At 42.3% G+C, this 27,440-nt stretch overlaps 1 protein-coding gene across 1 annotated transcript in view; it reads left to right on the top strand.

Moving 5' to 3' along the window:
• Window positions 1-27,440, top strand: part of LOC144792163 (uncharacterized) — a 581,805-nt gene that overhangs the window by 65,504 nt on the left and 488,861 nt on the right. Inside the window, exons 3-5 of the mRNA XM_078667056.1 lie at window positions 1,920-2,029; window positions 6,257-6,335; window positions 20,241-21,614. Coding sequence (XP_078523182.1) covers window positions 1,920-2,029; window positions 6,257-6,335; window positions 20,241-21,614 — 1,563 coding nt within the window. The remainder of the gene's footprint in view (window positions 1-1,919; window positions 2,030-6,256; window positions 6,336-20,240; window positions 21,615-27,440) is intronic.

Raw genomic sequence — 27,440 nt, 5'->3', positions numbered from 1 at the left:
TTTTAACGGATAGAACTCAGGCAGTGCGTCTTGGGAGTTATACTTCCCCGAATCAACCCACGTCCTGTGGGGTCCCACAGGGCTCCTCCCTCTCCCCACTACTGTTCAACCTTTACATCAGGCCCCTGATTCACTCTCTTAAAGCCAGGGGAACCACTGTCTTCAATTATGCTGACGATCTTCAGCTTGTGTTCTCGCTGGAGTCTCCTAGTGCTGCTGCTGAATTCCAATCCACAATGCGTCACATCCAGCATTGGATGGATGTGAATCAGTTGAAGCTCAACCCTGGCAAGACAGAGCTGGTGCTGCCTGGGAAGAGCTCCACACACTGGGGATCTAATTTTTGGCCAGCCGAATTAGGTTCACCCCCAGTCCCTTCACTATCTGTGAAGAGCCTTGGGGTAACTATAGACTCCGATCTTACTTTGAGAGGACAGGTGGGCAGCGTGGTTTCAACCAGCCTTTTCCAGCTGCGTAAAATTAGGACAATTTCACACTTGTTATCCTATCCAGCTCTGGTTCAAGTGATCATTGCCCTGGTACTTTCACGCCTGGACTTCTCTAATTCCCTGTACACTGGCCTCCCTCAGGGCCTGCTTCGCCGCCTCCAAATGGTTCAGAATCAGGCGGCAAGACTGATCTAAAAACAGCCAAAATGGCAATCGGCCAGGCCTTTACTGGTCAAACTACACTGGCTGCCCATTGTACATCGTGCCACCTTTAAGACAGGCCGCATAGTCTTCAAAACACTGCACTGTACGAGTCCAAAATTTCTTAATAGCCGGATCACCAAATATGCCCCCATACCTAACCTCCGATCTGCCCACCACCATCTTCTTACCTCCCCCACCATCAAATTAAAAAGGCAGGGTGGACGCAGGTTTTCTTACTTGGCACCCTGGCTCTGGAACTCATTTCCATTCCCAGTTAGGAATTGCAACAACTTACTGGGCTTCAGAAAGGCCTTGAAAACATGGCTTTTCGTGTAACCCTATTAATTCTGGCCCGTTCCATCAACATTCACTTGATTAGCGCCATGAAACCTCTGGTGACCGTGCGCTTTATAAATTCTTCCTAACATAACATAACATAACATTGCTCTATTGTCCCCACCACATGTCTAAAACCAAATTGCGCCAGGGAAAGTATAGAGTTTTTACATGCCCACTCTTCTAATCTCTTTAATAGCACTTTGCTCATCACTTTGGCTGATGAGTCTAGAAGCGATATTGGACAATAGTTTTTGGGTTCTGATTTATTACCCTTTTAATAAATGGGTATAATAACAGACATCCCCCACAATGGGGGGTCCGATCTGTCGCTCCTGTGTTAAACACCCTGGTTAACATTGGTCCCCACAAATCAACAGCAGCTTTATAAATATCCACTGGGACCCCGTCTGGACCCGGGGTTCTGCCCCCAGCGCCTCCCTTCAGTGCCAACAGTACTTCTTCAATCGTAATGTTCTGTAGTGTGGGGGGCAATCATTTTGTATCTCGCTCTGTATACACTCCCTTCCTCATCAGATGGGTTAAAGTTGTCTGTAAAATATGCTACCCAGGCATCACACGTAACATGAGATAACATTTTAGGGAAGGAGACCCTCTTTAAAAAATTGTTATAAAAGGAATATGTGTGCAAAGAAAATAATACATCATGTTATATTTTATCTCCCCTTTTTAAGTGAGAATTATAGGTGTTCACTACTGATTAACTCAAACTGGCTGGTAATTTTTGATAAACAAAGTTTACTTCTCCCTGTCCCCTTGGCCTTAAAGTATTTCTGTTCTGCGTTTGGGGATATGTATGTTGTGGAATAAGGGACAGGGGTTCATATTAAAGATACTCTGATTACTGACTATCTCTTCCCCTTTTCTGGAAGTAATCAATCTGATATGTTTATGTTGCATTCTTTTCAGGTCTAGAGGCAGAACGACTGCCTACCCATTCACAGATACCTGGCCAGTGGCCAAAGGATCACTGCGATTTCTTGTTGGATGCCATCGATGCCGAACTTGACCAAATGCAGGTAATACATGGCAATCAGAAGGACTGTGGCCTATCAGTTTTAACTGGACTGTTCTATATGGGTAGACCCATGACTGGTGTGCACAAAACTGTTCACTGTCTGTAGTTGCACTCCTCTTACTCAGGTTTTTTCTTATATATTTCCATTTCCCTTAACATGTCTGCAAGGGGACTACTTGCTAAACTGGTCTTTGGGGTTTAAGCAAAACTTCAGATTCCTGTTTCTAGGGTATAAATAGTGAGGATAAATTACACAGAGCAAGAACGGGTGCACCAGACTTCTCTTATGCAACTTTGGGGTTTCTCCCCAAAGTAAACTTTGAAGAAAGGGATCTAAATTGTGCATTTTACAACACTATTGTCAAATAAACTAGAAGCCATAGGTTTACATGCAGTTTTGAAGGGCACTCATGAAATATTCGATTACTTTCATGGGGTGTCAAAGAAACTTGATTCTCTCCCACCAAGAAACTGTAATAAAATGGTATTAAAGCCATGCTAATTCCCTAAAATGTGGCTAATAGCAATAGGGTTCAAATAAACTTGGTATGCATTTAATATGCGTTCCCTCATTTTTCAAAATGTATATGGCTTTATTACTCGCTTCTACCTTCCACCACCTCTTAGTTGTGCCACATGTTCTAGCGTGGCAGGAACAGCACAGCATTTATAAAAAAATAATAATACCAGCAAAGAAATATTGCATTCAAATTTTACTTACGAAGTATTTAGACATCTTTGTAGTGTAAAGTTTATTCATTGAGTACTTAAAGCTCAGTATTCTCGATCCTAGTGTTTCTACCATGTGACCACAAATTTTGAGGGGAGCATAGCTAACCACTAATAAAGATAGCCATCGTTCTCAATCGTCTATTGAAACGGGAGGACCAGGACCATGAGGATGCCCCTTGTGTGCACTTTGAGCTGCACAGAAGGCGAAAGCAGTAAACTGGCTGGTCACACCTTGCTTCCCCCTCACTCGTCTATCTTTGCAGTCAGAGGGGGTTCTGATATGCAGGAAACCAAAGGGTGTAAAGACAGTTGAGTTCATATATGCTTCTCTGGAATTTTATATGGTTGAGTTGTAAACCTGCTAAAACAAATATAAATAGCACTAGTCTGATCTTTGTGTTTGTGAGTGTCTAAGAGTTGCTTAAGATTAACAATTACGGAATCGATAGCTCTAGTGTGACACAGATTAAAGAATGTTTGATATCACTCTAAACTAGACCATGCAGACTAATCACAGGTTAAATGTAGCTAAACTATTGCTTTTTGCTTGGAAAATGTGCATTAGTCATTCATTTTCTAGCAGATAATGCCTACGTTTGACAGAGAACTCTTATCCAGTAGTTAGAAGGCATCCTCTGTGACTAAGTTTTTTTGGAGTCATTACACACTGATTGAAAATGGCAGCTAAGAACTCAAATAATTGACTCACCACTAAAATCTAGTGTAGTGACCGTTGCATTATTGTGTGAGAAATGGAGCATAACCATGGCGGAGGACTCTTCAAGTCATGAAATTCTTGTCACTAAATCCATAACGCAGGCTGTAGGTTTACCATTCAGGAATCTAGTTAGCAAACTATGTGTACTGATTGCACTCAGTTTCAGAAGCTGGGGCAATGATATTTGACCTTTAGTTGGTGTTAAATTCTGAGAATTATGTCTCCAGCTTTTTCCAAACTTTTTGCCATGAGGGACTAGGAAGAAGAACAGTCCTGGACCTCTAACCTAAACATAAGCACACCGACATCCATTGCATCTGGGTTTTACTCATGTCAGGGGAAGCCTGTTTTACTTTCACCTTTCCACCCTTTCAAGTGGATTTTCTCAGGTTTATTATTGATAATCTACTTAGAAGAGCCAGAGCAGAAATGTGACACAGATCTCACAATATTTTTTAGTAGACAGCAGTATAAAATTCAGGTGGGTTAGATTTTACAGGCTCCGAGAGTAGCTTTCCCACTCATATAACGGACAATTTATTAGTTCAGACAACAGACATATTCAAATAGGCATACTGATATTTTGTGCTCAGCCCTCAGATAGCAATAAAATCATTATCAATAAAGGTAATGAACTGCCTCTTCAAGATCCATAGCAGCAAGTGCCCACTGGTACCATGAAAATAACTTCATAACTTGATCAGTAAGTGTCCCCAACTCTGTGTGAATTATCATTCTGAAAACCTTTAAATGTGTTAATAATTTTATACCCAAAAAGTCAGCTTTAGAATTTCTGAAAAATGCATATCTTAATTGTCCAAAGTCACAGTTTTTCATTGTGAGAAAAAACGGAATTCCTGCAAATAAAAACACTTTAAATAACTTTTTTGCCCCAAAAAACAGCTTTTCATTTTTAGTAAATTCACAAGTTTGCTCTTCAAATTCCATATTATAATTTTTGTTCAGATACCAACATGTACACATAATGAATTGAATCTGCTTCATGTACCTATTTATCACAATCAGAATGCCTGGGATACCCATTGTGTGCTGCCACCAAATGCTAGAGATTGTCACTAAAATGCCAGGATAGGTTAACACCATTAGTGGGCAATATACGGCGGTGGTAGGTTATATAAGGGTTGAGTTATGCCACTGTTAAGCCTGAAATAGACAAAATAATGCCAAATATTCCCTCAGCATGCCAAGGAGCATCATCTTATGATTCTATGTGTTAATTCCAGGATGATTTCACGTTGATATTCAATTCAATTTCAAATATTCTCAGGGATATCAAATAAAAAAAATCCTAAATAAATCTCTTTAAAAAAAAAAAAATGAATTAAGGATGATACGTCTGTACTAAATCCCTTCCATTACACATTACCATTTTTCACATTCGCTCGTAACACAAAATAATTGTGTACTCATTTAATATTTTTTGCATTTTTGTTTTACACTGTACTCCTCTAACATCATTCCCTTAAATAAGACTTCTCCTTTTAAAGTTAATACTTCCCTTTTGCGATAGATCATCCTTTGTTACCATTTCCCTTTAGTACTCACTTATAGTGATGTATTTTAATATTTGTTACAATTTCCTTTACACCTTAGTAGCCTCTTAGATTTTTTGTTAAAATGTTTTTATGCTCTGATTAATTTATCCTTCGATTTTTGTATTCCGAGATAATTAAACCAAAGATCAAGATTTGTCACCCATTTTATGTGTAAAATTCCCGCAATATTAAAAAAGGTTCATGTTATGTCAGGTTCCCGATAGTGCATGGTGAGACCACAATGAAGCCAGCGCCTTCGTAATGCCTAAAATGTCCATAGTTTTACAGATGGCTATGGTGGATGCCACCAAATGCAAGGAGGTTTCTCCTACCAGATGCCAGAGATGGCTGCTTCAAGTAGGCAGGAGGATTACAGTCTACAGTTATTACAATCACCAAATGCTAGAAGTGGGCAAAATTAGCATATGCACACATGAACCTTTGTAAACATGGACAGGCGTAAATACGTTTAAGGACAGGCATACATACTTGCACATATACTAAATTGAATGCACAAATTCATAATGTATTTGCCCTCTTCCCTGCATGCCAGGCACACTTCCCTAGATCCCTTTCTCCATCACCCAACCTCGCCACCTTATGTACAGAATGGCGCCCCCTTCTCCTCCCTATCAGCGATCCAGGAAGAACATCTGCACTGACATTGTCTTCCTCCCTGACATCAGCAGGTCGCATGCATACATGCCAGTATGACTGAAAACATGGTGTCTAAAAAGCATGATCAATCATCATGCAGCTTCTAGCAAACTACATAGTAATTGATTATGAGTTGCAAGGTCTGCCCTGTCACTCACACTTCATTCATAAGCATGGGGCAGTCAAAGTAGCATGACTGACTGGTGTGAGAGAGGATGTGCAGAACATTGTTACACGACTAAGTAGTCTGGTGTCTGTTCTACACGAAAGTGGGTAGTAGTCCCTCCAGAAGCTCCAAGTGTTACACAGAGGAACACTGGGGCTGTAAGCAGTTTGTGTCCTGTCACAATTCCAAGGGTGGTACTGTGGTCTTCAGCTCTCCACTTCATATGTAAGTCTTCTGTTGTTCACCCAAATTTATATGAAAACCCCTCCTGCACTTAGATTCGCTAAAACGACATATCTATCTTATCCCTATGGAGGCATAGCTTTTGCATCTTCTGTATTTGCCTAATAAATGCCCTTTATAGTAAAAGCTCTGTTTTCTCAATATCTTACTTTGCAGTCTCACAACCATGTTTCCAGGGTTCCTGGTAGGGTTACAGAAGATTTTGACTCGTGTGGTGCAGATTCTCACATGACGGGTAAGGTGCAAATCTAGATTTCTCTCTTTATTATGTAGATGCTTTCTGTCACTGCTACTGTTATTCTGAAAGCTTGATTGATAACTCTGTCGTGCATATTCCTTAAAAGAACCTTCTTCACTGATGTTAGTCTGGATTTGAAAATCTTTCTACAGCCATTGTGGATTACTGACGCTAGGTAGCACTGTCTGTTGTCAGGTGCAGATCTTCATGGTATCACAGGAAGTGTGTTTGTGGGCCCATAAAAACATCACAGGCACCAGTGACATTTTTGTCTGTACCTGTACAGCGACTTGGTCTGAAGTTACCCAGTTTGTAGGTTTTTAAAAGATATCTTTTTTTTGTATTTTTCCTTCTGTCTTTTTTGTGAGGACCTATCATATGACATCTTAAATAATGAAGTTTCAAGGTGGGCTAAATTTTGCTGGCCAGTGTCTGGCGGCACCCTCAATCATACTATCTGTGGTGCATTAGAAAGTCTCATGATGTTTCATTCGGTGACTTGTACTCTCAAATGACCCCCAAGGCTACCAGAGAGAGGGAGACTAAATTGATTCTAGCCTTTCTGAATAGATGTTTTACTACCCCCAAGATACTCATCCTCCCAGATGTGATATGGCGCCTGGGAAGAAGGTTAATTTAAAGAATGAGTGGAAACTACTGTAGCCATTAAAAAATAATTTCTGTAAAGCAGGTAACTTGTTCTTTTATAACTGGAATGTTCAGATTTCTGTTAAATAGCAACCAGTGAGAACTGATACTCCGTAGTTGGGGTGCTAAACTGTGCATATTTTATTGCACCCAAAGTCAATATTGCAGAAGAATGTTTTTTTAAATGTATTTCCTCCTTGAGTTTTAGAAGAAAAACAGGCTAACCTATAAATTTAACGCATCACAGGGCACTACCATGTAAATTCACAGAGCATGATAACAAATATAAGTCCTAATTTCTATTAACAAAACAAATGGATACCAATCAAACATTTTTGTGAGTATTACAACTGCATCCTAATCTCACACAATGGAAACCTATTAGACATTAGGCTTCTGGCATATCATTATAGTCTTTTTCCCAGCCAGAATTTACTATGCTTCTGGGAATCGAGATCTCAAAAATGCAACATCATGGAGGTGTTGATTTCCTTCAGCAGTGTGCGATGACTAGCTTCCCCAGCCTTAGTCCTAATCTCAAGAGAGTATTCACGGCATTTGTGAAACCCTCATCTTCCAGTATGTTTAAAAAGGCTATCTTTGGATTGAGTTGTATTGTATTGAATTGTATTGTAATGAAGACTTATATAGCGCAAAACTGCCACCCTACGGGTATCCTGGCGCTTGGATCAAAGAGGAGCCCTAAAAAGAACCAGAGTCAGTTATCTATAAAGACAGGCCTAGGACCCATTACTGGGGAGGAGCCAAGTTTTCAGGCTCTTCCTGAAACCAATCAATGAGCTAGCCTGTCTAAGAAATAGTGGCAATTCCAGACACGAGAGGCCAACACTCCAAAGGCTCTACCACCTTTCCGAGACCTCTTGAATCTGGTGGTAGTAATCAGATTAGAATTAGAAGAGCGAAGCTGCCTACTTGGGGTGTACCAGGTAAATGTTTCTTGTAAAGGAACAGGACCCTGGCCATGTACTGCCTATACAATACAGAGGGATTTAAAACGAATTCTTTCCCCGATAGGCAGCCAATGAAGGTCCCTTAAGGCCAGTGACGTAGAGGATCTACGTTGTCTATTTAAAGCCAGCTTTGCTGCCATCGATTGAACTCTATGCAACCCCTGTACTATATATTGTGGTGCTCCCAAGTACAGGGAGTTGCAATAGTCCAATCTACTCAGTATTATGCTCCTCACTATGAGAGGACGAGTGTCCTGTCTATGCAGCTAATTAAACTGGATCAGGCAAAACCTGTTCGTGATTGCTGCTTATCACAGGCCCGTAAGTGCAAATGTCCATTCTTCTTCTTTGAACTGGCCAATGTCTGCCTTGTTAAGTATCAGGAAAGTTAATGATCAGCATTCTGTATAGGCAGGAGACTTACCATAGAGGGGGAAGAGGAGACATGGCCAGTTTCGCCACACGTTTGATATGGACCTCCTGACCCCTCCAGTTTCTCTGAACCCAAATACAGATCCTAGAAGTGTGTCAACAGCAGCTGCCTAGTTTGCAATCTCCATCTACCTGACTTTAAATGCTCAGACAATCCTAATGCAGGGGTTTATAAGCTTAATGTTGCCATTAATGAAGCCCTAGATAAAAAATGGTTTGTCTGCAAACCTCCTGACTGGACAGGCAAATGGTAGAAGCTAAATGGTATACTCCTGATTCACGTGAAAATAAACATCTGAGTAAATGTCTTGAACATCTCTGACTTCATTCTAAATCTGCACAAAACAACATAGCTTATAAATCTGCCCTAAACTCTTCCACAAAATGGTTTGCTTAGCTCGCCATAATCTGTTTTCTTCGCTTATTGAGATGAAAAAACATTCCTCCATTGAAATCTTTTAAATTGTCTAGGAACTTATTTATCCATCTGACTGTGCTGACCCCATCTCTCCCATTATCTCTCTTTGTTCCACTCTGTCAACTTATTTTAAAGACAAAATTGAAGGAATGCATTCCAACTTCGCAACCTTAACCTACAGTTGAACATTAACTATTGGCGCTGGACAAACCACACTGGATTGATCCTTAGCCTCTTTTGACACAATCACTATTTCCGATGTGGGAAAAGCTATGCAACATATTAGATCGGGTTCTCCTGAGGACCCTTGCCCTCACCACGTCATGCTTGAGGGATCTTTTTAACCTGTCTCTTTATTCTGTTGAAATTCCAGTTGCATGGAGACATGCAAATATGCTTCCATTACTTAAAAAGCCCTTCTTATATGTTGAAATTCAGCCCTATTTCCTTACACCCATACAGGTAAACATGTTTGAAAGGCTGATCAGTCTGCAGCTATCCTCCCATTTGGAGGAATACAACTTCCTGGATCCCTCCTAATCAGGATTCAGGTCTGCCTATAGCACCGAAACAGTTTCAGGCTTATGTTAGATGCTGCTTTCATTCTTCTCACCGTCTTGGCATCCTTTGTCTCTCATGCTATTACGATCAGAAGATTGCTTGAGATAGGCCTATTTTTCAAGGCCCCTAGAAGTTTTGAGTCTTTTCTCTCGGGCAGACCTCAGCAAATCTATTTTTCTCTGTTTAAATCTAATAGTGTGCTGGTCCCACCTCTTGTTCTCCAGGGCTCATATGTCCCCTCCCTTGAAGCAATTGTGAAAGCAAGTGGTTTCAATGTTGTCTCTTATGCAGATGACACGCAATGGATAATATATCTGGGTCTGACCATGTTGAAGAAACCAGATGCAAGTTTATGGATTGCTTGACCAACATGGGCTTATGGATGAAGGACAATTGCCTTAAGTTGAATTGGGGTAAAAACACGACAATTCTATTTGACAAAGCTGATAATTGGAGGTCCAGGGAACCAGGCCTTTCAACTAAAGCAGCTAGAAATGTTTGCATTATTGATACTACTCCTCTTTAAAGAACAGATCACTGCGGTGTAAGGAGTATGTTAAGGTATCCTGGCCCTGTTGCACAATATTTTTTTACTGGCTCCCAGCACAATGACGGAAGATCCTTATTCACATCTGCTCTATTATGACAATTCTGTCTATGTGGGAATGGCAGATTATCTTTCCGCTCACTTGTAAACAATCCAGAACACTACCTCTCACATGGTATGCAATAGTCACCCACGATCACCATCCTCTCTTACACTGAGGATGCTTAATTGACTGCGAGTGCATAAATGTGATACCCTCAAGCGTCCCGGACATGTCCAAAATGCCCTCTACTCTTCAGGCTCCTTTTAACTTCACAGCAAATTTTCATTTCACAGACATACTAGGGCCCTAAGATTTGCTAACCAGGCCCTATTGCAAACTCTGTGTTGCCTTTTTGCCAGAATGAGAGGTAGTTCCTTCTTCCACATGGCAGCTTAATAGTGCAACTCTCTTTCCTAAGAGTCTTTGCTCAACCTCAAACCTCACTGTTTTCAAGAAGCTCCTCAAAACGTGGCTCTTTTAATTCCTTCACTGTGTACTATATTGATGGTTGCCCCATTTGTGCAAGGATACCCCTTCTAGGGTAAGTTGATGAATTACAAATCCTTTTACTATAACATGTAAAATGCGGATGTAGGTTACAAACTATGAGCCAAAGCCCATGTTATCTAGCAGCATAAAAAGAAAGTCCCAAGTTGTGCTGCCTAAAGTCTTTTCGAGATCGATAAATAGTAGTGCTAGGGGTTCATTCAATTTGTGGCCCAGTGAGAGCATGATAAAGGCACGACTCAGGTTGTGTCTAGTCACCCAGTGCGGGGTAAAGGCTTTTGGGTCAGGGTGTTCCAGGTTAGTTATTCCTGTGGCAAAGTAAACATGTTTGCCTCAATATCAGTAAGGAGACAGTCTTGCTTGAGATAGGCCTATTTTTCAAGGCCCCTAGAAGTTTTGAGTCTTTTCTCTCGGGCAGACCTCAGCAAATCTATTTTTCTCTGTTTAAATCTAATAGTGTGCTGGTCCCACCTCTTGTTCTCCAGGGCTCATATGTCCCCTCCCTTGAAGCAATTGTGAAAGCAAGTGGTTTCAATGTTGTCTCTTATGCAGATGACACGCAATGGATAATATATCTGGGTCTGACCATGTTGAAGAAACCAGATGCAAGTTTATGGATTGCTTGACCAACATGGGCTTATGGATGAAGGACAATTGCCTTAAGTTGAATTGGGGTAAAAACACGACAATTCTATTTGACAAAGCTGATAATTGGAGGTCCAGGGAACCAGGCCTTTCAACTAAAGCAGCTAGAAATGTTTGCATTATTGATACTACTCCTCTTTAAAGAACAGATCACTGCGGTGTAAGGAGTATGTTAAGGTATCCTGGCCCTGTTGCACAATATTTTTTTACTGGCTCCCAGCACAATGACGGAAGATCCTTATTCACATCTGCTCTATTATGACAATTCTGTCTATGTGGGAATGGCAGATTATCTTTCCGCTCACTTGTAAACAATCCAGAACACTACCTCTCACATGGTATGCAATAGTCACCCACGATCACCATCCTCTCTTACACTGAGGATGCTTAATTGACTGCGAGTGCATAAATGTGATACCCTCAAGCGTCCCGGACATGTCCAAAATGCCCTCTACTCTTCAGGCTCCTTTTAACTTCACAGCAAATTTTCATTTCACAGACATACTAGGGCCCTAAGATTTGCTAACCAGGCCCTATTGCAAACTCTGTGTTGCCTTTTTGCCAGAATGCGACGTAGTTCCTTCTTCCACATGGCAGCTTAATAGTGCAACTCTCTTTCCTAAGAGTCTTTGCTCAACCTCAAACCTCACTGTTTTCAAGAAGCTCCTCAAAACGTGGCTCTTTTAATTCCTTCACTGTGTACTATATTGATGGTTGCCCCATTTGTGCAAGGATACCCCTTCTAGGGTAAGTTGATGAATTACAAATCCTTTTACTATAACATGTAAAATGCGGATGTAGGTTACAAACTATGAGCCAAAGCCCATGTTATCTAGCAGCATAAAAAGAAAATCCCAAGTTGTGCTGCCTAAAGTCTTTTCGAGATCGATAAATAGTAGTGCTAGGGGTTCATTCAATTTGTGGCCCAGTGAGAGCATGATAAAGGCACGACTCAGGTTGTGTCTAGTCACCCAGTGCGGGGTAAAGGCTTTTGGGTCAGGGTGTTCCAGGTTAGTTATTCCTGTGGCAAAGTAAACATGTTTGCCTCAATATCAGTAAGGAGACAGTCTGGTACAAATCTCACCTCTCTGGGGGGCAATCTGGTTTTAGGACGTTCATGATGTTACCCTCCTGTCATTCTGGTGTGGGACTCCCTTGTACTCTAGTGCACTCAAACACATCCAAGAGAAATGGATAGACATTTATAGAATTATGTTGGGAATCCATTTGTTCTTGTTGATTTTCCAGAGGATACCTGTTTAATGGCTTCTATGATCCCAAGTTTGGTTATGGGTTCATTAAGTTGTGTCATTTCGGTACCTGACAATATCGGGATGGATAAGGATGCAGGATAGGCCAGAAGATCATCTAGTAGGGACAGGGTACTTTGCTTATATAGTGATTTATTATATTGTGCACATGTGTTTGCTATTTCATCTGGTTGGGTGTGGAGAACCCTGTCTCGCCCATAATCTGGTGAGTATACCAAGACTACTTCTTACTACATGCCAACAATGGCTTCAATTTACACATTTTATTTGCTTGGTCATAATGTGTACTTTGTGCTGCCAACAATGTCTTATGGACCATATTCTTTCTAACTTGTTCATGGTATAATTTTGCTTAAGTAAGTTTGTGTTGGCTATTTTCAGTTGTGTTTGATCTATATACCTTTCTGTCTTAAAGACCTCTTCCTCCATATAGTTGAGTGCATGTTGTTCTTTCTTTTTGTGAGATACTGAGTTAATGAACTTACCCTGTATTGCCACTTCATAAGCTTCCCACAGCACAATAGGTGAGTCCAGCATACCTGGTTGATTTTAAGTACTGTGCCATCTCCTTCATGAAGGTGTCTTTAATCTCCAGTTTTGTAAGCCACGGCGGGCTCATTAACCATCTCCATGGTGCATCTGGAGGTTTGCCATAGAATTGGAGGTCAATATGTGCATTATCAGGTAGACCCAATGCGTGCAGGACCATAGACTTAATTGGATTTAGGTTGGCGACAGGTCCTTTTCCCATATTGTTTATTTGTTAACACCTATGTGCCCCAGGACAAAAGGTGAAACTCCCTTCCCATGGGTGTAGTGGCGCCATATGCCATTAAATCCGATCAACCTCATAAAGTCAGGCAGTAAATTTGATTGGGGAGAGGTCGCTGCAAGGGGCATACTCAATGTAGTCTGTTAAAGTCACTACCCCCTATCATTAGTCCTTGCAGCACCTCCAATAGAATGGATCAGAATGTGGACAGGAAGCTCTTGGATAATGGTGGTTGTGCATAACCTGAGGCATTTTCCTCCTATATTTTTATTTGTTTGAGTCACTATGACCTGGAGGTGTTTGTCATTCTTACCACCCCTCATGGCCCCCGCCTGAACCCGGAATGAGCTTATGTTGGAAAATCTAATCTCCCCTAGTACGTTTATCTCCTGTAATAGGAGTTTATCAGTCCCATATAGTTTTGCTGTGCTGAGAAACGTCAGCTGTAGCCTTATCTAGGAGATCATTTACATTTCAAGAGACATACCTCACTGGAGCTAGTGGTCGAATGTGTGAAGGGTCATCCGCCATGAAATTCTAGGTTGTGTAAATATGTGCCTGTAGAAGCATACAATGGCCATGTGTGCTTGTGTATTAATCTATTGATCCATGAAATTCCCGTCTCGCCCACCCCATACGTTGAGACTTGAAGCATCTATTGTGAAATGTTGGCAATAGTACCGATCAAGGTAGACAGGGAATTATAAAGTGCGGTAACCTCCTCCACCGGATCCCCTGCCCCCATGTTCCCCATCTTCCTCACACGCAACAAGAAAAAATGAGACAACTAAACTAGGTACTGCTCTGGGCAGGTCTGGGAGTTTTGGAATGAGTGTATGATCGAAGCTCGTGAAGATCCCTCTTGCCCGTGGGGAATTCTGAGAGTGACATTGGGGGAGGGGTGTCACACTGCTCTCCCTGGAACAAAGTAGCCTCCAATTACCACTGCATCGACCCCAGACCAAAGGAGGTTCACCAAATTCCTCAAGTGTCGTTCATGTGTTACCTTCATCCACCCCAGTTGAGATTGCTCTGTCCACTCCAACGGGGTGTGGCTTCTGGTGAAAGTCTATAAAACACACAAAAGGTGATGGCAGGCTGCTTGTAATAACTCTAACCACTGACAATTGCGCAGGGTAGCACTCCAATCCATAGCCCATTTGCTCATCATGCCACCTCAGTTTGGACCCAGCCATAGGATAATGAATCTTGACCCTGCTCCTCATGGTAGCAGTTCAGCCCAAACTGCCAAGCCAGGTCCTCCGTGAACCAGAACACAAACAACTTAGGAATGATTTTGCCCTTGTTTTGGGCTCAGCAGCTGGGTACAGCTTGGTTCTAGTGACACAGTGGGCATAGGACCAACGTATCATCCCCATTCTCACCAGACCCATCTGCCCGTGCCCTCACCGGGCCTTTCTTCAGTACCCGGGGCAGCAAAAGGGGTCCGGTCTGTGTTAAGGAATGTGCTCCAGGTAAGCGAGGCGTCCAAGGGGAATCAATCTGCAATTTATCAATTCTCAGTGTCACCATATGAGCGAAAGTTGCCTCATCTCAGCAGGCTTGGCAGGAGCTTGGTGCCTGAACTATACAAATATGTGCTCCGACATGAGCCCTGTCAACAATGTAAATCGAATCAGCTAATGCATGTCAGGCTGTGATGGGCGTATTGCTATAACGGGGGAAGTGCCAATAGGAAAATAGTTGATGGACCAGGGCCACACTCGCGCTCATAGGTGCTCCCATTGTTGGATTGTGCTGTGTCCCCTTGTTACATTGGCCCCCTCCTCTAAAGTCCAGTAGCATAGGGTATCTGGCCACCCTTCTCCACTCCATTCCAACCTGGCGTGGGTAGGACTCACCTCAGGGGAACAGCAGGCCGGGACTTGCCCCTCAACTCTCTTGGGAGCACAATGCAGTCCTGCCACCGAGCCCTATGCCTCCACTCTACTCAACCAGTAAGCCACTGGAGCAGTCCAGTGTGGTCCATGTCATGACCACCTACCCAACCCATCCCAGGGGCCTCTGCCGGGTGGACCAACAAGATGGAGTTGGGCCCTGAAACACTCACAGGCTTTTCCTGCAACCTTCGACTAGGCCCCCGGCTCCACATCCCCTGATCCAGTAGCTCGCATAAAAAGCGAGGTGAGACGGCAGGGCCTCCATGTCGACAGCAGCAGGCCCTTCGTCAGGTCAGAGGATTTGAGAAAGCCTAAGCGGCGTAGCATGTCCTCAGTGCGGGTCTGCCCGCGCAGCTTCCGCACAATGTGTCATCAGAGCGGCTGAAGTTTCCTCTCAGCCACAGCTGCACGCCCATCGCCACACTGCCACTCTCCAGGCACCCGCCGCATCCTTGACACTTTCGCTTCCAAGAGAAGGCAGTTTGACACCCAGGGTGGCCTCCTGGAGGAGGATATTTAAGGATGTAGCAGGGCTCGTTGCAGATCTCTAAAGAAGAGCGTCTACCATCTTTGCCTGCGTTTCTACAGAAATTGTTTATGAATTTGCTTATAGGCGCCTCTTTGAAGACTAGGCCCGTGCGGTATTCAATTTCCTTTGCCACTGTTGAGTTTTTATGTACAGCACACACTTCAAGAATTGTCTTGTTTTACTGGGACAATTAATGTGAAGCTGCTGGTTTGAGGGTACTGGGTACCCAAAGTCCATAATGGTGGATAATCTTCTCACACTAATAACCTGCATCATCTGCCAATGCAGGAGACAAATGTTGGTCTGCCTCCTGGTTCCTTCATAATTTGGCTTCTATGTGGAGGCTGACAATATGCTTGCCATTTTGTGGCTATTTCCAATAGTGGTTTGCGAAAAATTAATTTGGTGAGTGATATGTAACAATCCAAAGGGATGTAAAATAAAAAGTCCATAATCCAAATGTTTTCAAAATATTGTCTGGTAAAACTCAGTAGGAAGTTCTTCTAAGTAAAGAAGTTCTCCCCTCTTCATAAGCTGAACAGATGCCATTTGTCCTTTCTTTGACAGTGGGACCTGCATCTGTTCTCTTTGTTCATGAGTAAGTCTACATCAGGCTGTCGGAAGAAGTATTCTGTCGAAAGATCCAATGGGAGCTCCTTTGACTGAATACTTTCAGTTCATCCGACTCTAAATGAGATGGGCAGACAGAGGGTTTGATGGATATAGTACACGTTTGCGACAGAGTAACCTGTTCACCAAACTCTGAATCAGCCCTTAGACTATTTCCCTTTTTTTCAGTGTCTGGAACCTTGTCAAACCTCTCCTACCTTTCACCCCTACAGTTTCAAGCTTATTAATATGCTTGTTCTGAAAATGTTATTATGCATTACCTACTTTCACGACGTATATGAATCCTGAATGACATCCAGTCTCCATTGCTAATGCTCGGTTCCCCAGCACCACACTGCAGTCCAGTGAAGCTGTCTTAGAGCTCCACAGCCCTCAATGTACAACCTGCACATTGGCACCGTTGTGCTTACTGGGGGCGAGGAAGGGCCTACATTAAGCTGGATCTGGTGGCTTAGTGGACTGATGAGTCCACTGTAGGGGCCTGTGTTTGACCTTACGGTAACAGATTCAAATCCTGGCGGGTCCACTCAGCTTTTTATCCTTCCTAGGTCGAGAAAATGAGTAGTATTGTGTTGGGTAATAGTAAGCATCTGTCATTCAGCGCCAAGATACCGTTCCCGGTAAACGTGCGGTTTACAAATACACGTTATGTTATGTTTATGCTATGTTACATAAAATGCATCTGAACCAGCCCAATTCAGTGTGAATTGATGTTTGTTTACAATTCTCAGATCCTAATAAATTCCCAAACTTTGAAACCATAGTATACTAAACTATGTTGAATTTTTTTAGGGTGCGCGCTGCAGGAACAGAGGCAGGTGTTTAACAATCTTGTTTTTATATAGGAGTCTTACCCACTTGTGTCACACATTTTGACACTTTATATTCTTTCTTTTTTTCTTGCTTACACCTTTTATCTAAATTGAGTTCACCATTAGGCGTCTCTATTTCATTGTCAAATTTATTTGTTTGTTTTTTGATTCCTAAAGCACTCCCTACATACACAGAGAGCATTTATTTATTAATTCATAAAGCACTCCCTTACATGCATGTTCATAATTGTGCAGTTAACTGAAAAAGGTGGAGTGGAAGCTTAAAAACAACAGATGGACAGACTAATACCCAGTAAGTGATTAACAGAAAAAATTGGACTTTAGCGTTCTTTGAAAATTAAGGTCATTACCAGTGCACCATAGTTCCAGTAGGAGAGCATTTTTATATCTGAGGGTCTAGGACACAGAAATATCTGCCTTCCCACCACATAACTTTAAGCAGGTATCATTTTTAAGATAGAGAGTGCCACCTCTCTGTGACATGCTGATTATGTTGAAAGTAAAACTGCACCGGTCTTGTGTAAGGCACAACGGACATCATAGAGAATCCTGAACTGGATTCTATGTTTCACTGGCAATCAGTGGACAGAGCATCAAGCTGCTGTTACATGGACAAATATATGTTGCCCACATGTCAGTCTTTTTGATCTTCTGCTGTGTAAAACATAGAAAATATGAAAGTCAAAGATAGAGTGTATTTGTAAGTCCAGGCAACAATACGGCATGCTTATTTATCACTGGAGAGAAACAGCTAGCTCTTAATAGTCGAATCTGTGAGAAGCAAGCAGATCACGCCTTTTGCACCTGGACGAGAAAGGGATGATCTTTATCATAGTATAAATCCAGGTTCCATGCTTGGGCTGCATAAGCTGGTAGTGAAACTAGAGCTAGCTCAAACCTTTTTTTTTTTTACTTCATCGTGATGTGTCTCCTCGGTGCATTTAGCGTACAAAAACCACTTGTTTATGTTTTGTGTGCCTCTGAAATGCATTTGTTTCTTATAAATTAACCCAAGGGTGAGATCTTTTGGATATTAAGTTTCAATTTAGAACTTTTGACTTTGTTTGTTGTGCCCATCAAGTAAATGAGTGCCGATTATAATGAGGATATGGTCATTTGGATCAGAGATAGGTCTGGTTTCGGTACACAGGGGTTATTGAGGTTATAGTTAGGGCTGTCAGGTTCATGAGTGTACAAACGGCAAACATTATTAGGTATACCATATTTTAAAATTATTTTGAAGGGCATCCTAATCTGTGTAAATATGTTTAAAAAATGTGTTTGGTCAACATGAATTAGATGGCAACAAACATCGCATCCCTGGAAGGACATTTTGAAGGTTATGTAGTCGCCAGAAACTAGTGGCAGTCCTTTGAATATGGGAGCAGGTTCTAGTCCTCATGTTAACAAGAGGGCAGATGCTGGGGGCAAACCTAGCCTGGATCAATCATAGAGGAAATTAAGGGAACATTAACAAGGGTGGGGGTCAGAGATGATAACTAAAAAGTGCACTTTATCACCCCGCCTACAAACAACTGGCCCCCGCCTAAAGTCACTCCTTTTCTGTCTGCTCGCTACTGTGCTCTAATGAACTTGCCTCTTATCCATTTGAAAGAAGCGTATAGTTATGTTTACAGTAACCCATTGGAAGCATTTAGCTTAATCCATACTTGGTCCTTTTTAACTTTCAAACCATACAGTATCTGGCCTCTGAGTGCTCTTTGAGAATTCTATGCGTAGCATATGTGAGTGAATGAGTTATAGGTTATTTTTTAATACTGCTCACTGTGAGGCTGGCAAGGCACTTTGGATTTAGTACCTCTAAAAAGGGCCAGCATCAGAGTTCTAAATGCTAAAGTTTTTCTTAAGAGTACAAGGTAAAATGCATGTCCGTTTATGCTGGTACTGATCCTCGTTGAAACAAAACGCAATACAAAATTAGGAAAATGTTTTTTATTGCACATTGGTGTGAAGGTGATGCAAAAAAGGACTTGCGGGTTTGCATCACATTTTCTCAATCAAATCTAAGTGAGTAATAGAGTTCAGGTTTTCTTCTGTTGTCATAGTATGTTTTGTTAACTTTCTTTACATTCAGAGGCTAAACGTGCTTGGTCTTGTGAACACTTCCTGAGCTTTACACTTTTGCCAATTTTTACCTGATAAAAGATCTTTACTTGTTGACCTATAGACATTTCTACAATGTATTATCTTTTAGAAATTCAGATGACCTTTTTCTGGACAATCGAATGTGATGATCTTCATGGTCAAAATGTATTGCCTTTGTTCAGTTTCAGAAATAATTACTTACTTTGTGTGGGTTTTGAGAGATTTATGCATCTGCAGCTGACAGGAGACAACACACAATCCCATGTTATTAGGTTTTCAAGAACTGTGATTAGAGAACTATTTAGTATACAATACTTATTCTACCATACCCATTTCAACTTCCGCAGCAATTTGTGACTGCAACTCACTCTAGTGGATAAAGCGGAGTCAGCTTCATTTACTGCTGCTTTTCCAGTCTATAACAGGAGCAAATTTGCATCCAGCAAGCCAAGCAAAAATCATCCATATCCATTGGGTTTATTGAAGGATATTGAACAATCCAGTCCTACTTTGTTCTTGCAAATCAAAAGCCTTCTTTTACTGGGTTAATCTCAATTTGTATCTTCCAGTTTTAAAGCAGTCGATAAGTGGAGGGTAATCACACCTGGTTACCTCCTTCTCAATGTACCCTAACAACAACAAACTTCTTCAGGGTCAAATGACAGCTGGAGTAGAACCTCTTTCAAAAGGATCATCGGAACACTTGGTGTAGTTGTGGGTGGTGCATGGATTGGTAGAGAAATTACAATATTAAAATTTAGACTAGGTTGAGTTGTTCGTAGATCCGTTTAATGCCTCGACATTGCCATTTCTCAATTATGTTTTTGAACTGTGTTTTTGATAGTGAGGTTGACTTCTGCTCTGTTCTTAGCCTTTCAAAAGCATAGGTGAGAGATGTTGCCTTGTTGATTTTGGTTCCCAGAGCTGCAGGTGCTGAGCTGTTGTCATTATTCTCTAACACACAGTCAACCACTCTGAGTTGGTGCTGGATTCAGTTTTCACCAAAGTATTGCTGATTTCTACAGATTATTTTAAGTGTACTCTGAGCAGTGACTCATAAAGTTTTTTTACCTCCTTCTCATTTACAGAAATGGAAGGACGCGATGAAAATGCTTTCATTGGGGCCACTGGCAACACCTCTAACAATACTGCTGATCAGGATGAAGACAAAGATACCAAAAGGGAGGAGTACAAATGGAGGCTGACACAGCTCTTGGGCACCCATGAGGCAGGAAATATGGGATACCTAAGTGACTCGAATTCTGCAGATAGTGTCTGCACAGAGGACTTTGTTGCAAAGTTTCGGGAGGGAATGGTTGATCCAAAAATGAATTCAGCTACAGAAATAGATCATGAAATTGCCCCACTATTCCATTTTGAGGCCACAGTCTTCAAAGATTCTCAGTCTGCAGAAGACAATCGCCCAGAGGCGTCAGCGGGAATAACCCATTTAGCAACTCTTGCAGATAATTGTAATACTGCTGGTGACACCTTTTCCATTAACACAGAAAAGAGACAGGATATTCTGCAGCAATTTAGGACAGAGTTGCAGAACACTTTAAATTTAACAGTGACTACCAATGGAGGCAAAAAGACGAGATATAGGACTAACAGCCAAGAGTCCTTGGGAGGAAGAATTTCACGGCTAAGCCAAACAAATGTTTCTAGATCGCAAAGCCTTCTGTATGAGGATCTGATGAGCAATGTTGAAAGTAGTGGTTTATCAGAAGACCATGCAGACTTACAATCATCTTTTGATCCTGAGAATATGAGTAGTGTTAATAAGTGCATCCCTGGAAGCCTTCAACAAGGTCGAAAATCTGAAGGGGTCTTATCTGGGGAGCTTCAACATAAACATGACATATTGCTGCCTTTAAGTAACCCCTTGACAGGAGAGATGCAACAATATGATGATCCGAATAAACCTTCCGAAGATAACAATGTTCTTGAAGCCCCCAGTATTAAGCCCCAGTCTTTGCAGGACAATCAAGAAAGTCTCAAAATTCTGTTGCCTGATAAAGTTTCTACTAACATATTACCCAGTTGTCAATCATTGACTTCCTCAAAAGAGCTGAGAACAAAATCAACACAGATTGATGATGTTGACTCTCTGGAGAGACACAGAAGTTTAAAGGAACCTGAAGAACTTGGATCTAGATCTAACATTTTTTATGACGACACAGACTTTACCAAGAGTTCTGAAGTGATCCAAAGATCTCCGCTTAAGGCCCATAATGAATGGCAAGACATAGGATCTGACACAGTCGATACCAACTCTGGAATTAGCCGTTCTACTAAACTTAAAGAAGAGAGTACAGAAATAGCACTCTGTGAGATAGAAAAACAGTCTGTACGTTTTGGTACGACAGTGCCTTCTGATCCAGTTGCCAGTTATAAAGACGAAAAGGTCCACACCAATCAACATTACTTACAGAATGGAAACACAGGCAGCATGAGTTCAAGTAAGTGGAAACATCAGACAGTTGAACTTCAGAGGGAATATCTTTAAAAACTAATAACCTTCTAAGTGCTTTTAGAAAACTTCTTATTTGGTTTTTCCACTTTCGGTAGATCTCCTTTGTCTCATTCCAGGGCTGCTTAGATTTTGCCACCTCAACATTATTTCCCCTACAGTAATAGTACCGGTACGGGTTAGTGCCACCATGTTGAGATTTGTTTGTGTGTTTTTGAGATAGCTGAAATTCACCTCATTCCAGATTCAAGCATTGCTCACATATTGTTTTGCACTGAGAGTAGAATAACTTAATGTTATTTTAACTTTTACTTTTTCTAAGACATTGCTATCTAGTTTCAAAGACTGTGGACTTATATGGACCCATCTTGAAGCCACTCATTGGAGCTCGGTATCTCAACATCACTCCCTTTTCCTCATTCATAGTGGAGACAGGAAGTACAGTGACCTTTGAATCTGAGACGTTTACTGCAGATCTACCATAGCAATGAGGTTAAGACAGCCTATGTTTTGGTATTGGATGTTCTAACCGTTGTGGTTGACCAGGGTACTTCTCCAAATCCAAGCTGGTGACCATGCCCTACCACAACTATATGACCACTCAACTTTCTCTTCAGTTCCTTCCTTCTGGTAAGAGGGATTAGGAGTGTGACACGTTTCTCCTCAACCCCTCTTAATCCATGTGAAGAACCAATGTTCTCCAATGCTGTTACTTTAGCAATACGTAGTCAGTCAAATGCAAATCTGAAGAGTTCTGTTTTCAGACATTACCCTGTTTGCGGGTGGTTGGATGTTAGCCCCATTGTTTGGTACATCTTATTTCAGTGTCTTGGATGCTGTAGTTGGGGACCTGCCTCAAGGTTTACCCTTTTGAAGCCTTGTTTTATTAAGTGGTTGGGATTAGTTCAGTGCCTGTTTCCTTTTACCTTTTTAAAGCTTTCATTATTCCACATGGACATCCTGTCCATAATTCTTGTTTCAGTTCATATGACTGGCAGTATTCTCTAGTTGTGTATAACCAACCAAACTAAATGAACAGAAGCACACTATCAACCCACCTTATCACAGCCGCCACATCAGTATTTTAATTGTTACAAATTAGCTCCCCACTATAGAAACAGTTGCATGAAGTAGCCAAACGTTTGTAATGGATACTTGCTATTCCTCAGAGAAGTATAGACATCCCAGGTAATTCATCAGAAGAAGCTCAGATATAATGATGCTTTGAAGCTATAGGCACATTTTCCAAATAGGTTTTATCGAGTCCATTGAATTTGGTAAATCTCTCAACCACTCCATTGATGTTGGTACAAAAGTCTTGAACTATGCCACCGCCACCCTGAGCTTGGCAAGTAAATGTGCTAAACTCGCAAACCTCTGATTCTCGATGGATGGCTCTTGGTTAACCCAGCAAACACAAGGAGATGATAAATGGAGCACCGACATTTTTCAGACACTCACCCCCAATCACAGATCTGGGTTGAATCCATCATCGTTCTTTAGCTCACTTCGCCACCCCAGTTCAGACCCAGCTATATGCAAATAAGTCTTGATCCTGTGCCTCATGGGAACAGTCCAGCCCGAACTGCCAAGCCATGTCTTCCCTGGACCGAAAACAAGCATCCTAGGACTGGTTTCGGACTAACAGCCCTCTTCATCCAGGCTAGCTTGAATCCAGTGGCAAAGTGAGCAAGGGACCCACCTCTGAGCATACCCTGCCAATTTAGGATGAACAAAACAAACACAAGGAGATGATAGACTGAGTGCTGAAACTTTTCAGACACTCACCCCCGTCACAGATCTGGGTTGAATCTATTATCGTTCTTTAGCTCACTTCGCCACCCCAGTTCAGACACAGCTATATGCAAATCAGTCTTGATCCTGTGCCTCATGGGAACAGTCCAGCCCGAACTGCCAAGCCATGCCTTCCCTCGACCGGAAACAAGCATCCTGGGACCGGTTTCGGGCTAACAGCCCTCTACAGCCAAGCTAGCTTGAATCCAGAGGCAAAGTGAGAGAGGGACCCACGTCTGGGCATACCCTGCCAACTTAGGGCGATCCATCATCTCTTTGTGTTTTCTTTGGTTAAACCAGCCATCATTACTACTGGCTCTCATAGGACACACATCCTGCAATATTACCTACTATGTCACCTACATCATTGCAGTATAGCTGCACCCTTGCACAGTCACAGATTGGGTGTCAGAAATTAACTTCTGGGTCACCACATCTGTAGAATGTGCCATAAGTACTGGAAAAAACCTTTTCAAAATATGTGGGGAGTGATAGGAAGGGTGTAGGTCAGTCTTCTCCAACGAGTAGCTTGTGAGCCAGATGCCTATAAGTAGCTCTCCTGTGTGCAGTTCAACCTACTACATTGGAAGCTTTTGCTTTTTTAATTAATATTTGGTGTCCCAAAATTGAAAAACGTGTATTTAGACATAATGTGTGTATTCTCATAATTCATAAGCTGATGTTCGAATCATGTTTGAGGTGGCCACTAATTTCATCGTGTTTAATGATGTGGTCACAGTGGAATAACGTAAAATGATGGGTGCCTCCTGCAGAATTTAGTGCTTGCCCCAGAGACTTCCATACCTCACAGAAATGTATAGCCCTTAATTTGAATGGGGTCCCCCTGGAGGGTGTTCCCCACCCACGTCTGGGGCTTGTGTTATGCTTCTGTGTCATCAGTATTACAACACTAATAATATTAGTAGCTCAGGATGATTTTTATTGAACAAAGGCGCCGAGGTGTCCCTTCTAGGGCGAGTCATTGCTCTATACCGAGAACCCATTAACATAACATAAGTAGCTCTTATTACAGAGAAGGTGGAGACCCCTGGTGTAGATATTTAAGTTGCAGGAGCTTATGTCTTTAGATAAGGAAACTAGTTTGATTTGACCCCACCGGTACTGCCAATATCCTTCTAAGCTATTAGCCACAGCACACCTCTCTCAACTAAGCCTACTTTGCCTTCAGTAGACCATCTGTACATAATCAAGCCTACCCTTACCACTCTACCCATCCTTATTGTTTCAAGCAAATATTGCTGTGTACCTGGATTCAGCAATTTGGTTAAGGAATGTTTAAGGCTGCGATCCGGTCACAGTCTTACTGAAACTAAGGTTCAGCAATGGGACGTTCTACAACAGGTTGCCCAATGTTTAAATAGTAGAAGTTGTAGGGACCACTAGTTTGGTTAGGGGAGCTGCCCGAGGACCAATGCCTGGATGCAATAGTAGTTATTCATAAACCCGGTAAACCAGCGGACCTTTGTGCCTCGTACCTCCCTATCTCCCTCCTTAGTGTAGAAATGAAAATAATGGCCAAGCTTCTCGTCTACAGACTTGTCCAGCACATCTCTCACCTAATGAACACAGACCAATCAGGTTTCATGCCTGGGAGAAATACAGCACTCAATCTGCTCTACTTACATGGGGTAATGGGAAGGGAAGCTATTATACGAGAAGATGCAGTGGTGATGTCCCTGGACGCGCGTATGGTGTTTGACACAGTGAAGTGGCCATACTTATCCGTAGTCCTGGAGAAAATGGGGTTCGCCCCCCAGTTCCTGGCATGGATTTGGCTTCTATACACGGGGACTATGGCGCAGGTAGTGGTGAACCGGTGGGTCTACATTGCCTTCTCGCTTCGGAGAGGGACTCGTCAGGGTTGTCCCCTGTCGCCACTCCTTTTTGCGTTGGTTCTTGAGCCACTGGCAGTGTAGATCATGGGAGACCCTCTGACATTGGATTCTATTGGACAGAGGGTTGGGAAGATCATATATCATTATACGCTGATGACATCCTGCTATATGACACCTCCCCACGCCATTCGATAGCCAGAATTATGATCGTTCTTGCAAACGTGGGCAAACAATCAGGCTACTCCACTAATTGGTCCAAATCCACAATTTATGTAGTAAGTGGCCCAACCCTGGTGCTACCTGCAGAATGTGAGGCAACGGTAGGAGTGTAGGGTTTCCGCTATCGCGTGATATTTGAGATGGCAGATCTCGATCTCTTTTAATCCAAAACATACTGGCCCTGCTGACACGTCTCCGCAGTGATGTACTTCAATGGGTGCATCGACCGCACGATGAGCCGGCCTACAGGATGGATAGGTTTCTGATGGACCCTGGAGGGTACACACAGGCTTTATACTCCAAACCTAGAGGGAATGTACTCACAGGACCCACTGCACATGCAATTACTTCTATGGCATAAGGTAAAAAGAAGGTTGAGGTGGCATGACCTTCTAACTCAAAGTACACCACTCTAGAACAGTGAGAGGCTAGGCAGGCTTCACACTAGCACTGGATTCAACAAGTGGAACCTTAGAGGAATCTCAACAGTGGGAGATTTGTGGAGAAGTGGGGGGGATGATTCCCTTTGCTGATCTACACATGAAATTTGCACTTGCTCCAACTGAAACCTTCAGGTACCTACAAGTGAGACACACTTTAATAGGGGTCATCCCACCAGGGAGTAATATCCCTGAAGCCTCGCCGTTAGAGAACAGACTTCTTACAGACTTTATGGAATGTAAGACAATCTCCTTGAACTATCAAAAGCTAATGCATAACTCCTCTGACCCCCTTTAAAAACCTCGTGGGCAATGCCATAGGGACTTAGGTGAACTGAAGGACGAGGATTGGCTGGAAGCCATGGGTCCCCTAGGGAAGTAGCCATCTCTGTGAAATTAACTCATTCAACTTCGAGTCTTACACAGAGCCTACCTCCCTAGAGCTACATTGGTCAAGATAGGTAGAGAAACTTCTGCGCTTTGTCAGTGGTCATGTGGACAGGAAGGAACATTTATCATCTATTATGGGAATGTCAGATGATCAAACAATATTAGATAGAAGTGGTGAACACAATGGCTTGGGTGTGCGGGGTAGAGTTAGAACTAGAGCCAAAACCGTGCCTCCTCAATACATGGGAAGGGACTGATCTGAGGCGAAAAGAACAAATATGGGTAACACTGGGAATGATGATAGCAACACGCAAAAAAGCTAGGCACTGGGGGGCCCAGGCCGCGTCATCACCCGTTGAGTGGAGGAAAGATATGGAATGGTGCATCATTCCAAAAAAGGCAGTATATGATAGCAGAGGTTGCCCTAGGAAACAGGACCAGGTTTGGGGAAAGTGGAATACCCACAGAGGGGGAATCTGTACTAGATCCTCCCTGCGACCGGGTGGGGCAGTTACGATGTATAATAATATGGGACATTTGGCTGAGGAAGCTCTGCAGATGGATTAAGAGGATAACTGAACATTGTACACTCTTTTGCGACTTAATTGTTAAATGTACGACTGGTAAATCAAAATGTATATATCCAATTGGACTATGTCATTTACAAATAAAAAGATATTTTAAAAAAGGTACATAACGATAGGACTCAGTGGTCTTTCCAAGGGTGGACATGACACAAGTGCTCTATACATCCTCCCCACCTCAGAGTGACCAGCAAATGCAAATTCATCAAATGAAGATGACCGGTGCTGCATCATTTATGTGCTCTCCTGTGTCACTAATGTGCAAAAGTTATTCCTTCCACAATGCCCTTCTAGGTTCTTCAATTTTGCTTTCCCACTATTGCTTTAGTTTGCACACTACATTAGTCATGGATCCCTCTGTGACTTCTAGTGATGATATTCTCTATTCAGTGTGGTCCAATCTACTCCTAAACATATTATTCAAACAAGGGTCAATGTTCCAGCTTGCAAATTAGCACATCAAAGTCTGTACAGATACCAGCTGTGTTATACTTGAAATCCACAAACCTAATTTTCACATCTTGTTATATAT

Source organism: Lissotriton helveticus, chromosome 11 (assembly GCF_964261635.1).
Source record: "Lissotriton helveticus chromosome 11, aLisHel1.1, whole genome shotgun sequence".
NCBI lineage: Eukaryota > Metazoa > Chordata > Amphibia > Caudata > Salamandridae > Lissotriton > Lissotriton helveticus.
Note: the sequence above shows the minus strand (reverse complement) of the source record. Positions and strands in the feature narration are given on the sequence as shown.